This window comes from Echinops telfairi, unplaced genomic scaffold (genome assembly GCF_000313985.2).
Source record: "Echinops telfairi isolate 266 unplaced genomic scaffold, ASM31398v2 ScPeMD7_23;HRSCAF=83, whole genome shotgun sequence".
In the NCBI taxonomy this organism is placed as follows: Eukaryota; Metazoa; Chordata; class Mammalia; order Afrosoricida; family Tenrecidae; genus Echinops; species Echinops telfairi.
In genome coordinates, this window is record NW_022103920.1 from 58,258,175 (window position 1) to 58,274,795 (window position 16,621).

Consider the following 16,621-nt stretch of genomic DNA (forward strand, 5'->3'; position numbering starts at 1 on the left):
TTTGAGAATGATGAGGGCAATGAATGTACAAATGTGCTTTACACAATTGATGTATGTATGGATTGTGATGAGTTGTATGAGCCCCTAATAAAATGCTTTTTTAAAATGAATATTGTGTATTATAGTGCATGTAACTCCACCTTAAGGCAATTGTTGACTGGATAGCTAAAAAGAGAACTGAGATTTGTTCAAGAAACACAGTTTTGAATGCAGGAACATTGTATAGAGAATTGGAGGCTTGGGTAAAAAATCTAAGCCCGGGCCAGAATGTTCCCAAGTAGGACATTTGCATTTGAAAAGACACACTGAGCCACCCGGAACAGGAGATAAGCATTTGAAGGAAGTATCTAATATACTGGCTTTTAAAATGCAGAATAACCTGTTTGCCATTGCAAGCATCCAGGCAGGAGCAGTCAGGGACTGGGTGCATCAGAAGGATCCCCTTCAAGACTGGAAGTCAAAGGGATTCAGCAAGGGGATGGCCAGGTATGAGCGGAAGTGAAGAGTTGCAAAAATGAAGAGGTGGGCTGAGTTTGGACGTGTTCCACTGGCAGCTAGCCCATAAGGATTTGGGATGATGAGAGAGAGACAGGGAGAGCACGTACCTACATGCTTACTGGTCTGAAGTGCATGCAAGGAGTTGGGTGGATTCTTAAGTTTACAGACGATACCCATTGATCTTGTTTGGATGGCTAGGAATGAACTGGCTAGAACCTGACTGTATGCACAGACTGATGTTCGACGCCATGAGCTGGCGTAAACTGCTGCAATTGCTCTAGACAATTTTGCTTTTGGACACAGGTGCTCAAAAGAAACAAAAGATTCTTCAAATCAAGGAACATACTTATCTCTTCAAAGTATTGGTTTGAAGTGATGGGCAATTTAAATGTTGGCTACTCAAAATGGAAGGTGATAAAGATATAAAATGGCTGGCTTATAAACTTCTGTGGGGTGTGCTTAGGCTCCTGTCAAATAGGAGCCCTGGTAGCAAGCATAGTGGGTTATGCTTAGCTGCCTACTGTAATGTCAGAAGTTCCAAACGGAAGCCTTCTACGCCAGTAGAGAGTTACCGTCTCAGAAACCAGTAGGGGTAGTTCTAGCCTGCCCTTATGACAGGTCGCTAGTTTAGGGGTAAGGGGGGTTGTCTCCCCGTTGCTTGCATAGGGTCGCAACAGAGGGGTTGGAAAGATACCAGACACTTATGGGAGAATCCAAACTGAGCATGTGCAAACTAAGCCCCCCTAAGTGCAGGTGAATCTAAATCTACAACCTAGCTCCCTGACATCACACAGGTGGGTCTAGATTCAGCCAGTGTGGGAATATAAAGAGACTTTTCCCCAGCTTTGTCTCCCCCAAAGATATGCCAAACATCAGAGGCTATTTGCCAGCATATGATGGGAGGTCAGATGCTTAGAGACATCCTCCCTGAAGGCAGTCAGTTGCCAGACTACTGTCTGGTCCCACCACAAGAGGGGCCCACTCCCTGCTGTTAAGAACAATGGAGGGGAGGGGGGAGCGGGGAGGGAGGGGAAAAATGAGGACCTAATGTCGGGGGTTTAAATGGAGAGAAAATGTTTTGAGAAACAATGTACAGGTGCGTTTTACACAATTGATGTGTGTATGGATTGGGATGGCAGTTGTATGAGCCCCTAATAAAATGTTTAAAAAAATAAAAATAAAAAATAAGAACAATGGGCTACTTCTCCCTAAAGTCTGGTCCCTGTTGGTGGGGTTTATACCCTACTGATAATGGTTTCTATAGTGAGCCAGAGAACAGGTCAAACTGGCTCAGTGACATCCAAAATTAAGCTGCCTCCCTGAATCTAGGATCTGCCCATCTTATCATATGTGTACCCCCTCAATACCTCCCCTTCCTATTGCGTGATTACCCCTAGATTGTCCCCCTCTCATTACTGTAGTACCTATAGCACAACCCCTTCCTGTGACATATGTCTTTATCTGCAATTAGGGGGCTTGTACGCCCCCCAAAGAGATATAAGCCTTGGTTAGCAATAAAGAAGCTCTCTCTCCCCCATCCTCTCCCTCCTATATCACTTGCGCCTGCAATTCCTACTTTTCTCTCTCGACGTGGACCACCAAATGAGGCTGAGGTGAGCATGCTACCATGAAATGTATCTGACTCCATTATTTCAATCTCTCTTCTATCTCTCATGCTCTCTATGACTTTACTATAAGCTTTACTTATTATCGCTGTACAATTGCGCCTACCAGACCTGTGATGATTTGTTAGGGGCTAGATTCCCTGACAAGCCAGTTGGATCCACCAATGATCCGTCAATGAAAATAAGAACCAGGTGCTTAGCCCAGCGCACCCACTTGGCCCGCCCTGGCCTTTTTGACTGCTCTTGTTCAGTTGCACCTTGAGCTCAAGATCCCTTCCCTGAGATCCATCTTGAGCTAGAAGCCAGAGTTGGAATGGGCAGAGAAGCACTGGCAGAGAAACCATAGCAACAGAGGCAGCAAGAGCCTAGAGACCAGCATGAGACATAGAAGTGGGTGTAGCAGCCATGGAATGAGAAAGCTGAGTGCCTCAAACAGACTTGCTGGCAGAGGGGGGTGCTTCTGGGCACTTGGTGGAATTAGTCTGTGAATACAAGGAGCCAGAGCCGAGTGCCTTTGGGCTTGAGCACTCCTGGAAAAGTGAGGTAGTTCTGTGTACTTATTGGCAGAGCTAAAGGAGTTCTGAAAATGCTTGTCCAAGCTTGCCACAAGTGGGGCAGGGGCCAGGCTGAGATGCTGCTGGCCAGAGAGAGGCTTGCCTTTGGGCACAGTTGAGAAGAAGCTGTCCTGATCAAATAAGTGTATTCTAAACCTGAATTGTAAACTGTTACTTCCCAAATAAATCCCATAATTGTGAGAAATAATTATAGGGAAGACTGAATTAATTGGAGAGACTCTGTACTTTAATGCTGAGCTTGGAATACAAAAAGTGAATGTTAGCTATTCATTTCTTGTTTTCCTATAGAAAATCAATAGCTCAATATACATTCAATTCTATGAAATTTGTTCAAGATTTCAAAGTATTCAATATTTTTGGATTATTATTATCCCATTACGTGGATTATTATTATACCACATTATGGTACTTTCAATGGCCTCATATGCATGTGAAAGTTGGACATTGAATACAGCCAAAGAAGAATCGATACACTTGAATTGTGGTGTTAGAGAAGAATATTGAAAGTACCATGGACTGCTAAAAGGACAAACCAATTTGTCTAGGAAGGAGTAAGGCCAGAGTGCTCCTTAGAACCACAGATAGTAAGACTTTGTCTCACATATTTTGGACATGTTTTCAGGACAGACCAGTCCCTAGAGAAGGACATCATGCTTGATAAAGTGGAGGGAGGGGCAGCAAAGGAGGGGAAGGCCCTCAAGGAGATGGACTGACACCCTGACTGCAACAATGGCCTCAAGAACAGGCTGTGAAGGATGGGCAGTGCTCCATCCTGCTCTACACCGGGTGGCTATGGGTGGGAACCAGCTCAATGGCACTTCAACAACAACACTATTCCTAGAGCTCAGTAATTATCACTGCTGTAATACATGTTTTATAACTTGTCATATTTGATACTCATGAAACTCCCTGAGGTAAGTATACTAATTTTACCAGTGAAGAAACTGAGACACAGAAGAGTTGAAGGTCTTGCCCAAGGTCATGAAACTGGTAAGTGGTAGAGCTGGAATTTAATGCCAAGCAGTCTGTTTTCTGAGCCCTCATTCTTGAGTACTATGCTATTTTCTAACAAGGGTCTCAAATATATTATTAAATGCATTTAGTCCTCTGTAGAAATTAGAATTCATGTTGATATGAATGGTTCACAAACCATGTACTGTCTAGATACTATGAATCCAAATATGAGAGTAAATGTACGACACATTCATACATACCTGTGGGCTTCCATTTCTGACTTTCCCAGCTTTAGTTTTTGACACAAAAATTCAAAATGTGTTTCAGTGATGTGGTTGGCAACTATCATGAAGATTTTCTCTAAGATTTTCTCTACAAATTAATATAAAATTAAATTTAAGCCATCTCCTTTGAAAAAGATAATATATTTTAAGTGGATATTATATCTATTTTTTGCTACAAATTGTATTTTTATGCTTCTATCAAATGTATATCAAGTAAAATTTAAAACCCAGTGCAGATCAACAAATGTATGAACTGCAATTGGAACCATTTGCATTTCTAGAAAAATCTTAATAATTCTAAAATTAAAATGGCTATCTAGTTTCCAAAGATATTATAAAGAAACCCCAAAATTACTAACTCTTTAATTTTATTCAAGAATCTTTTTGAAATGATTTTGACTCTTTCAATTCTGCATTTAAAAAATTTATTTGTTTATGTACTAAATGAAGAAGTCAAGTTTACATCTATATGTCATAACATATGACTAATATAATATGATTATATTATATTAAAATATCTTAATGGTTGTTGGCTTAAATATAAGTAAATATAGTGTTTTTAATTTAAAAAACATAATAACCCAACATCTAGTTAATTTGAACTAGATTCAATATTTCTTGATAACCTAATATGAGTATTTTCAAGAACTAGAGCTCTCCTACCTCTCTCTAATCATCTCAAATATATTCTTGGCTTTCCTTTCTTCTATATTATATATATCATTAATCTCTTAAGCTAGATTGTAGGCTAACTACATAAATTAAAATTCCAATCCCGTAAGTAAAAATAAAAGTTATTTTCTTTAAGTAAAATTTTGAGAAAGGGAATGCTTGTTAATTGCTGGACTTTCCCTCACCATCTCTGGGCTTTAAAGCTTTATTTTCAGGATACCTTCACTAAAGGTCTCCTTAAGAACTTGAGAAATATGGTTTCATCAAAAAGTTTCAATCATGTAACTTTAAATTCCTTCTATAATATACTGTAGAAGCCCTGGGGGTGTAGTGGTTACATGTAAGAAGTTGGAGAAACCAGTATCCAAATCAGCAGTTCAAAACCGCCAGCCACTCTGCAGGAGAAAGACAGGGCTTCCTACTTCCCTTAAGAGTTAGTCTGGGGAACTCACAGGGCCAGTTCTACCTTGTCCTATAGGGTTGCTATGAGTCATCATGGACTAATATGGCAGTAAATTTGGTTTTGGTTATAATGAATATACTGTTCCTAAAAGAAATATTTTATAGATCCTTAAAAAACAGTAAATAAATGTATTGTATAGAAATAATCTCACCCTCTTTTATTAAATAAGCACCCCACTAGCTTTTCAGGGCAGATTTAATGACTTCAAAAAAGATTACTTATATATTTTATTTGGGAATGGTGTATCACCAAGATCGTATGGGAATACTAAGGGGTAAGTTGGAACTTTAAGAGTTAGGTGCAAATGTAAAGGGATAATGTTTAGAGATGACTCAAAATGAACTAAAACCAACTAAATGCCAGCCTGGGAAAAAAATAAAAAAAGAATCTGAAAAAGTCTAATTAAACCTATAGCCCCTGAGTTGATTCTGACTCAGAGTGACCACAGGGTTCTGGGGAATAAATAGCAATCTTTTCTCCTGACAACTAACTGGTGGGCTTAAACTGCTGAGTTTGCAGTTTGTAGCCCAGTATCTCACGAGCACCACCAGGTTTCTAGAAAAATATCACTTACTAATTAGCAGAACCTGCTTACACAGCAAGTTAGAGAAAGCCACTATGATGTTTAATTTATTTAAGTTCCTTCTACTAACAAGACCCAATTCTTGCGAAAGCTTCTGGACAGTAGCCATGCGTGTGGATTTGCGTTACGGATTAAAGACGAAGGTACGCTTCTATTTCACCTCCTCACAGTGATTATGATCGATGGTAACCTTAACTCATAATCTGGTACATGCACAGAATGCATGATAGAATAATTTGGGGGAATGGTTTTAGATAATCCACTTCCTCGCATCTGAGTCAATGCTTCCCTGTCTAGAATTTATTAAATTCTAGAATCAAAATCTGAGGAGTGACAGTGAATGGGAACGCCTGAGTCCCAAGGAAAGAAGTTTCCTTCTGAGAAGCTTGAAGAAACCAGTATCCAACTAGTTCACTAAGAGTGCATCTAAAGAAAATGACCCTGCTTCTCAGAATAATCCAGGGCATACAAAGGCGACCCCAAGGACAGAAGGGATAAAACAGTCCACAGGTTGCTCATAGGCAGTCACAGTATGTCAAAAATGAACTGGCATCTGTGGACTTCCTTCCAGAGCAAATCCAGTTTGTGGGTTTATGTGTTTAGAACAACTAAGGCAGATCAGAACTAATGAAAAAACTCCGTGGCCACAACCATGAAGAAAAACCTACTGAAGGCCACAGAAGCCAGTGGAAAGTATGCAGCCTGTTTGCAATGGCCCACTTTATGTGGACTTGGATTACATCATCTGGATTTTCAAAATAATCTTCTAACCTTCGGCAAAGGGAAAACGAAATATCTTCAATTCTCTGCCAAATTGAAGGCCTCTCATTAAGACAAAGTTTTATTTTCAGCTGAGATTAGAAAAGATTGTCAGAAGTCAGTCACTCATTCACCACTTACCATCTCTTTCTTCTGCCCTCCGTAGGTAGCATGCAATGGTATACAGCTGTTTTCCTTTACAGATTTCCATTGGAGGTCGTATCAATGGGTTGCCATCAAAATGTATCTCTCTCAGTGAAAAAAGATTATAGATACCACTAGGCAAAGATGTCAGATTATTTCCTAGTAGGAAAAAAAAATCACAATTGAGTTATGCTTTTCTGTAAAATAAAAGTATGGAGACAATAGCTATGAATGTGGCCTCTACTGTGTCTCATTGGCAAAGTACCCACGAATCCTCACATTGCTGGCAAATTGGAAGTTCTGACTGTTGTTCACGGGCTAACAATGAAAAGGAGAAAATACAGAAATAGCCATTATTGCTTTCTCGTTAGAGTGGCCACATGAGATGGGAAGCATGGCATAAAGGTAAATTTTAAGTAGACTTCATGTTCAGAATAATCTTAGATTTATGGAAAAGATGCAGAAATTTCAGAGCCCTGCATATACTTCACCTGGGTTTAGTTTCCCCTCGTGTTATCATCTCTCATCCCTCTGGTACAGTTGTTGTGCATACAAACGTTGGGTACATTTTCATTAGATTTTTAAAGATGTTGCTAGTTTCCTCATGCACATCATATCTTTGTTCTGGAACCCATCCTTATAACATTGCATTTCATTATGTATTCTTAGCTTCCTCCCGTCTGTGACCGCTTCCGGTCTTTCCTTGTTTGCTTATGACATCGACAGTTTTGAGAAGTGCTAGTTGGATTTTTGCTGAAAGTAGGGAATACCTTAAAGGTGTTTATTTGTGTTTTATTCATTATGTAAAGGCATTTGACCGTGTGGGTCATAACAAACTATGGATAACATTGCAAAGAATGGAAATTGTAGAACACTTCATTGTGCTCATGCAGAACATACATAGACCAAAAGGCATTTGTTTGAAAATAAGAGAAAACAAGTGATTTAAAACAGGAAAGGGGTGTGTGTGTGTGTGTGTGTGTGTGTGTGTGTGTGTGTGTGTTGTAATCTTTCATCGGATGTATTCAGTCTGCATGCTGAGCAAATAATCTGAGAAGCTGGTCTGTATGAAGAAAATAGCATCAGGCTTAGAGGAGAGCTTATGATGCGACACACAGATGACATGAACTTGCTTGCTGGAAAGCATGAAGGCCTTCAAGCAGTTGCTAGTGAAAACCTAAGACTTAAGTATGGATTAAAAACCAAAATTCTCACAACTGGACCAATAGAAAACATCATAATAGTTTAAACCGCCAAGGATTTCATTTTGCTTGACTCCACAATCTGTGCTCATAAAAACAGCAGTCAAGATATCAAATGATGTATTGGGCATATCTGCAGCACAAGATCTCTGTAAAGTCACTTTGAGTACTTATGGTGAGCCTGACCCAAGACCTGGTATTTTCAATCGGCATGTGGCACTTGGACAAGGAGTAAGGGAGACTGGACAATTCATGCATTTGAATTGTGTTTGTGAAGAAGATGGATAGCACTGTGGAACATCAGAGGGAGAAGCAAATCTGTGTGGAAGAACCACAGTCGGAAAGCTCCCGAGAGCTTTGAGCATGGCGAAAAAGAAAGAAGGGCATGAGGATGACAAGACTTGGTCTCCCATACTTTGGACATGCCATCAGGAGAGGCCAGCTGCTGGAAAAGGACATCATCAGTGGTAAAGTGCAGAGTCAGCGGAAAAGAGGAAGATGCTCAAACGAGAGCGACTTGGCGCAGTGGCCGCACCAGTGGGCTCAACATGACAATTGTGGGGATGGCCCAGCACGGGGCAGGGTTCATCCATAGTTCGTAGGGCTGCTATGAGTTGGAACTGGCTTAACAGCACTAACAACAGCAACAAAATGGATTATTTGTAGAATATTCCTCAATTTGGGCTTGTCAACTGTATTTTCTCATGATTACTCTGGTCTCCTGGGTTTTCAGAAAGAATGCCATAGTTGAAATGCCTTTATTTTATCATTTCAAGTACTGGATAGCCACATGTCATCACTAGCGATGTGAACCTTGATCCATTGGATAAAGTAAGGTTGCCACAATTCTCCAATATCTTGGTGCATGCACCCCCTCTTCCCATACTGTAGTCTTTGGAAGTGTTCTAGTAAGTGAAGTGCACCTTCAGGTGGCAAAAGCCAGAACACAACTGGAGGATTAAGGTTTGTATCACAAAACAGGATTTTTTTAATACCTCCTCAATTCAATGTAAACATATTGTGGTAATCAATAAAGTAAGGATTTGTAATAATTTAGACAGGAACTGGTCTAAAGTGTACTTTTATATAATTTGTGATTATATTATTATAGATTTATAACTATTGTTCATAAATATAAATATGTATACATAATGCATTATTAAAGGAACTCTGGTCCTTTTAGGAAAAATATTATTTAGAAAACAAGATCTGGGCACTGCTTTTGTTCACTGCTTGTGGAAATATGCTCATATATATGTCAAAAAGTATTGCTACAAAATTATAGAAACCTTTATTAAACAAAAAATATCAAAATTTAAAGCAATTGGTTTTGACATATCCTCCATCTAAGTCTATACACTTCTGAAGGTAGTGTTTCCATCTTTCGAACCGTTCCCTAAAGAACTCTGAGCTCTTCAATCTACGTCACATCAAAACAGCAGTTTGGGCAACTTCAAGATACTCAAGTTTAGGTCCCTTTAAGATATTCTCTAAGTTTTGGGGAACAAAAAGAATCAGGACTGCAAGATGGATGAGACAAAATTTCTGAAGGAATAAGCAAGTAATGAAGGGGGAAAAAGATTCTCGTACAACTTCCCTGCCCTTTCCCTCACCAGTGCTGTTTTAATTTTCTTCAGCTTCACCTTGAACTTGCATATGAGCAAAGAAATGTGTCTGCAGCTGGCCCCTGTTCTTGCCCTGACTGAGGATAGTGAGCTTCTCCATCATCTCTTTCCATAGATGCAGTCAATTTGACTCCTCGGAATTAATGAAACACCCATCGAAGTCTCTCAACAAGCTGAAGCAGCACTGGAAGCACTCGCTGGTCTGTGCCAGGACATTTGGAGGACAGCTACCTGGCCCACTGACCAGAAGAGGTCCATATTTGTGTCCATTCCAAAGAAAGGCGACCCAGCAGAATGCTCAAAGTATAGAACAATATCATTGATATCACACGCAAGTAAAGTTTTGCTTAAGATCACCCCACAACGGTTGCAGCAGTTTATTGACAGGGCACTGCCAGAATTACTGTCAGGATTCAGAAGAGGATGTGGAGCAAGGGATATCATTGTTAATGTCAAATGGCTCTTGAATCAAAGCAAGAGCACCAGCAAGCTGTTTACTTACTTGTGTTTCTTTGACGATGCAAAGGCACTCGACGGTGTGGACCACAGTGAACTTTAGAGAACCCTGAGAAGAATGAGAATTCCAGAATCCATCAGTGTGCTCATGTGGAACTTGCACATGGCTCTAGTAGCAGTTGTACGAACAGAACAAGGGCATACTGCATGGTTCAAAATCAGGAAAAGTGTGCTTCCGGGTTGTATCCTCGCACCATACTTGTTCAATCTGTAGCCTGAGAAAATCATTAGAGATGCTGCAGTATATGAATTAAGAGTGGCATCAGGATTATAGGAAGGTTTATTAACAACCTGTGTTATGCAGATGACACAACCTTGCTTGCTGAAAGTGAGGAGGAATTGAAGCACTTGCTAATGAAGATCAAGAATTGTAGCCTTCAGTATAAATTGCAACTCAATGTAAGGAAGACCAAAATCCTCAAAACTGGACCAGTAGGTAACATCGTGATAAATGGAGAAAAAGTTGAAGTTGTCAAGGATTTTGTCTTGGATCCACAATCAATATTGATAGAAGCAACAGTCAAGAGATCAAAAGATGTAGTGCATTAGGTAAATCTGCCGCACAGGACCTCTTTAGAATATTGAAAAGCAAGGATGTTACTTTGAGGACTAATGTACGCCTGACTCAAGTCATGGCATTTCCCATTGCATCCTATGCATGTGAAAGTTGGACAATGAAGATTGATGAAGATTTGATGCATTAGAATTGTGGTTCTGGAGAAGAATATGTAGAAGAAAAGTACCATGGATTGCTAAAAGGACAAACAAATCTCTACTGGAAGAAGTAAGGCCAGAGAGCTCTGTAGAGGCAAGGTTGACAAGACTTTGTCTTACATACTCTGGATATATTGTCAAGAGACACCAGTCCCTGGAGAAAGACATCATGTTTGCTAAAGTGGAAGGGCAAGGAAAAAAAGAGAAAGGCTCTTAACGAGATGGATCCACACAGTGGCTGCAACAAAGGGCTCAAATATAAGGACACAATTTGAGGATGGCTCAGGACCACGTACTGTTTTGTTCTGTTGTACATAGGGTCACTGTGGGTCAGAGGTGACTGGATGACACCTAACCACAGCAACAAGATTTACAACCTCTGAAACCCAGAAAGGCATTGCTGCTCTGTCCTATGGGGTTTATGATTTGGAACTGACTTGATGGCAGTGAGTGTTTGAGAATATTAAAAATATAACAAGTGAAAAAAGAAACAGTGACCAATAGAGTGTGATACAATTTCACAAACTTAAATAACTCAGCAAAGTAGCACATTTTTATGTGTACATGCATATGCACGCACAATGTTTAAAAGATGAATGGGAAAATAAATGCAATCTCAGTACCATTACTTCTAGTAAATATCAAAATGCTAAAATATGTATATCTGGAAGTAGGCACAGATATTTTTTGTTCTTCCTATAAGTTAGAAATATTTCATAGGAAAAATTAAGAAAAAGATCCATCTAGTGCTTTGGGAAATCTTTTCTGATACCTTTTAGAGTGAGTAATTCCCTTTTTATAATCTATGTGCACAGTTTGGGGGTACTGAAGGGAATGGGAGTGGGATTCGGGCAACAAGGGAAGAAAGGAAAACAACATTCCAACTTGAGGTCGCCTACGTGTATATCAAGGGAGGGATGAGGTCAGGTTTAAAGAGAAGTCTCATAGAAAGACTGGGTGGAAGCGGAGAAGACAGAAAAGAACAGAAAATGTGTCCCCTTCCCCAGCTGGACTCTAACTTCTTTCCGTGCAGGAACTGGACTGCCGGCTTTGTTCTCCTTCTCTGTCCCACATCTTTCCTGGGTAGTAGATGCATTGTGCTGATTGCTTGTTAAGTCTGTTTTGCCAGCAAAGTTCCCGACTGGATCTGGATACACATGGCTTATCGATTAATGTTATGGATTAGGCTTGACACTCACCACTCAGGTTTAGTTGCTGGAGATCATTTAAAAATAGAAAAGACGGTGGCAGATAACTTATTTGATTGTTGCATGCATTTAAACTAACCAAACTTGTCAATCCCCCTATATTCCTTGGAATCTCTCTGATTGCGTTATTTGAGATATCAAGTTCTTTAAGTTGAAGCAGATTAGACAGTTCTTCGGGAAGTTCTGTTAACTGTAACAAAGATTAAATATACTTTCAGCAATGATGTATATGGCTACATCTCTTTTCTAAAATTAAAAGGAAGAATTTTTTTTTAATCTAGAAAGGAGTTATTTTTCATTGAGCCACAACTTCTGGGTGTTGCCCCTTCTATCTAAAACTTGCAAGTTATTACATAGCCCCCAACTCACCCCCTGACACAGCCAAACCTATCTGTTCAACCTTGTGTCCTCCTAATCTGCGTCCCTCACTTTCCCAACTCTTGTTTATTGACACCCTGCTCCGTTTTGCTTACCTCCCTTCCCCAAACCATTCCAAACGACTCTGTCCCATGTTTGATACTTTTATTCATTCTGACATTCATCAATTAGCAACTATTGTTAATTATTCGTTTCTTTTATTTGCCTAAATGTTTTATACATTTTGTGTATGTGCTCTGAAGCAGGATACAATTCGAGTACCGTAAATGCTCAGTAAAGCCTTTTAGAATGAAACCACATAGCTGGGCAAGGTGAGCTGGATGGAAGTTCCCAGCTTTTGCAAAGATTGTTGCAAAATAGCAACAATTGAAACACTTGGCAAAATTGAAGCAGAAATGCATGTACTCCAAGAAAATGAGTCTGTTACAAGTGATTTTTGAAATAAAGGAAATTCTATAAATAAACTGGAAAATAGTCCACTCAGAAATCAACCAATCAATAAGGTACATGTTGAATATTATACTTGATATTCTTTGAGATATCATAGAAGCCTAAGAGCGTCTGAGTTCCAGGAGATTAAATTTTAGTTCAGGCAACAAAATGCTCTTATATAAAACAATGAAGAAAATAAATAATCAAATGGCAAAATAAAGATGACTGATAATGACATATTTCAGTACAAATCAGAAAACTAAAAGACAGTTTTGTGTAAAAGGGGGAATGTGAATAGCCTCTTAAAAATGAATAAAAGTTAGGACAATTAAGCCAAGGCAAATATACATGAAAATGGCCTGTAGAGAGAGGTGCTGTGCAGGAGGAGACACGTGTGGGTCAATAGCATGAAACCAGCTAGCCAGACCTGCCCATCAGGCCTACGATGTAAGAGTAAGATCAAGACAAAGATGCAGTCCATAATTTGACAACCCTTCAAACCGGTTTTCTTTCATCTCTTGGTCAGCATTCATTAGAGAAAGTACCGGTAGTCCCCAATCCACAACAGGTCTTTCAACAACGCTGCTGTGAGTCCTCCTGGCATATACTTCTTTTGTTGTCAAGAGCTGTCACGTTTGTTCCAACTCAAGTTAACCCCATGTGGTAGCCTTTCTGGGAATGTATTGTGTAGGGGTGTTAAATTAAAGCTCAAATAAGTCTGGGAAATATGCTAAGCAGAAGTAAACCTATTTCTTAAGTGCAGGGCTCTCTAGTGGTTCTCAACCTGTGGGTTGTGACCCCTTTGGGGGTCGAACGACCCTTTCACAGGGGTCGCCCAATTCATAACAGTAGCAAAATTACAGTTATGTAGTAGCAATGAAAATAATTTTATGGGTGGGATCACCACAACATGAGGAGCTGTATTAAAGGGTTGTGGCATTAGGAAGGTTGAGAACCACTGCTCTAGTAATTACAATGCTAATGTTCATTGTGACTCACTGCTTCTCAAAGCCCAGACTAGCACAGATCCAGGGTGATCAAATGAAAGCTACCCAGATGACAGCTGTGTTCGCGTCATTGAGTTCCTGGGACCTTCATATCAATCAGTAATGAGTAGTGTTCTGGTTGAAAAACAAACCATTTTCACAAAAATCATCTTTAGTGTTAAAATAAAATGCAATGCTGAACATAAAAATGTTTATCCCTATTGATTCATCAGTTTTTAAGGAAATTGTCTAGAACATGAAAAAGGCTATACTTCTGAAGTCCATTACAGCATAATAGAAAAACTACATGTAGTAAAACTATTATAATCTTAAATGCTGAACAACAGAGGCTTATTTGAATAAATTATGTATTCATTACAGTGATTATTGGGAAAAATATGCCATATCATGAAGAAATGATTACTGAAACTTAAGTGAATTTTAAGTTGAGTACAATTTTCCCAAATTGTCTGTAAGAGACAAACATGGGCTGGAAAGTTTTGTTAGCACACAGCCAATAGTTGTATTCTCCTTCCTAGTCATTATTTTCCAAATTACTTTAAAATTCATATGATGAAGCTGAAATTTGGTATTTAACCACTTGACATTCATTTTAATGAACTGTTTTCCTGTAAGGCTATCGTGTTGAGAAGTGTATTTGTAACTCATACTGAGAAAATCTAAGTTGAGTGTGCACACTCGCATGTGCACACACACATACACACACACACACACACACAACTTTGGTTTACGTTGATTCTTAGTCCCACCTTCCCTGAAAAGCCTGGTGCATCAGTTTCTTCTTACCTTTCTCCCATTTATCTGACTTATAGTCAGCTCTTCCAGTGATTGAAGATGACACAATTCAATAGGAAAACTTGTGAACTGATTGCTTGAGAAATTCAATTTTTGGATTCCTTTTAAGTTACGGATCTCTGAAGGAATTATTTGTATTTGATTTTCGGAAAGATCAAGTACTTGCAAATTTTCTAAATCACACAATTCTTTTGGGAAAGTTTTGAATTTATTGTGGCATAAAATAAGCACATGGAGTGATACCATATTGGAAATGAGTGATGGAATTTTATTGATGTAGTTTCTACCAAGATCCAGGTATTCAAGATTAATAAGGGAACACAGGTGCTCAGAAAATATGGGGAGTCTGTTTTCATTAAGCTCTAAGTGAAGCAGTTGTCTACTGAAAGATATATCCACAGGTATTTCTGAAATATAATTGCCATTAAAATGCAAATGATAAAGATACTCCAGTGCACACAGTCCCACTGGAAAATATATTATTTTGTTATAGCTCAAATTAACTGTTGTTATTTTTCTGCAGTTTTTTATCTCAATGGGAATACTGGTGATTGCATTTCCTGAAAATTCAAGACTGTATATATTATTAAGATGTGAGATATTTTCTGTTATTTCCAACATACTGTTTTTGTTTAAATGGAGTTTCCTTAAATTTTTAAGCTTGTGGATATTCTTAGGAAGTTTTGTTAATTTGTTATCATTAAGACTAAGGCATTCCAACATTACACAGTGGGAAATTTTCTCTGGTATACCTTTCAATAAATTCTTATCCAATGTAAGTATTCTAAGTTCCTTAAAATTCTCAATTTTGTGTGAAATAACTTCTAATTTATTGTCAGCCAGTTGGAGTTCTTTCATTTTGAGCAACAGAAAAATTTCTACAGCCAGAAAAGTTAATTTATTGTGATCAAGTGAAAGGCTTTCCAAACACTTAAGTTCCTTAATTTCTTTTGGCAAACTGTTTATCAGGTTTTCATTAAGGTTTAGTGAAATTAAGTTTGGGAGGAAGCATAAAGCTTTAGGAAATATTGTTAACTGATTGCATTCCAGATTGAGAATCCTCAATTTTTTTAAATTAGATAGAGTTTCTGGTATATGTTTTAACTTATTATTAGCCAAATTTAAAATTTTCAAGTTTCCAAGATTTTCTATGCCAGCAGGGAAACTCTCAATATAATTGTTATTTAAAAAGAGTTGGCTGATATTCTTCAGCTGTGATATTTCTTTAGGGATATTTGATAGTTTGTTGTGACTGACCTTTAATATCTTCAAATTAGAAAGTAAGTGAATTTCAGATGGAAGTGATACTATCTCATTCTCCGTCAAGGATAAAATTTCAAGTCCTAGCATATCCCTTGCATCGACTTGAAAAGTTTTTATTTGGTTATTGTCTAAATATAGGTATTTGACATATTTGACTTTTAAAATGTCTTCAGGGAATTCCTGTAAGCCTTTGGCCTGAAGGTTAACTGTAAATCTCTCGGACCCTAAGTCAGCTTCTTTCTGATACTCTTCCTGGAGGTGAGTACTTTTTCCTCCTGTGTCAAGATATAGGTGGGTAAACCCAGTCTCATATCCTTCAGTCATCTCAGTTAACCATAATGATGGACTGGGAAAACGTCCTGGTTTTGACTCAATATTTTCAGTACTTAGTTCAGAAAATTGGAGTACTTCCTGTAGTTCGTCACTCATGATGGACCCATTTCCAGAGGACTCTGACGGATCATTTGTAGGAGATGTTTCAGAAATCTGGTCGGGAGATTGCCCTTCCAGGCTGTCAGCAAGGTCATGGGACAAAGCTGGTGCTGCTTCGGTAGCTTCCAGATCTTCCTTTGGCGGTGACCTAGACTGTCTTTGAAACTGACGCATGGCCTCGTCTAGCTCTTCTGTAGGACCCTCCTCTTCAGACATCTTATCGGCTGATTTGTTATATACGGTTTCAAGATTGTAACTCGATTGTGATTTTCATATTTACTTTATTCCTCTGAACCTACAAAAAGAAGTTGACATTAAGAGAAAAGATATAATAAAGTCCTCAAAATTCCAATGGAATGTTAATCCTTCTGGAACACAGGGTACAGAGTCATATTTTACTCTATAAGGAGTCATTTGAAAATATTTAAAAAAAATCACACATAATAGATAAACTAATTTTATATATGACCTGGTTACAAATAGTTTGTTGAT

The 16,621-nt window shown here is 38.7% G+C and overlaps 1 protein-coding gene across 1 annotated transcript in view; it reads right to left on the reverse strand.

Moving 5' to 3' along the window:
• The window catches only part of LRRD1 (leucine rich repeats and death domain containing 1), a 19,414-nt gene extending 3,069 nt beyond the window's left edge, over positions 1–16,345 (reverse strand). Inside the window, exons 1-4 of the mRNA XM_004702653.1 lie at positions 14,426–16,345; positions 11,814–12,012; positions 6,555–6,716; positions 3,913–4,024 (exon numbers count right to left, since the gene is read on the reverse strand). Coding sequence (XP_004702710.1) covers positions 3,913–4,024; positions 6,555–6,716; positions 11,814–12,012; positions 14,426–16,345 — 2,393 coding nt within the window. The remainder of the gene's footprint in view (positions 1–3,912; positions 4,025–6,554; positions 6,717–11,813; positions 12,013–14,425) is intronic.
• Positions 16,346–16,621: the final 276 nt, after the last annotated feature.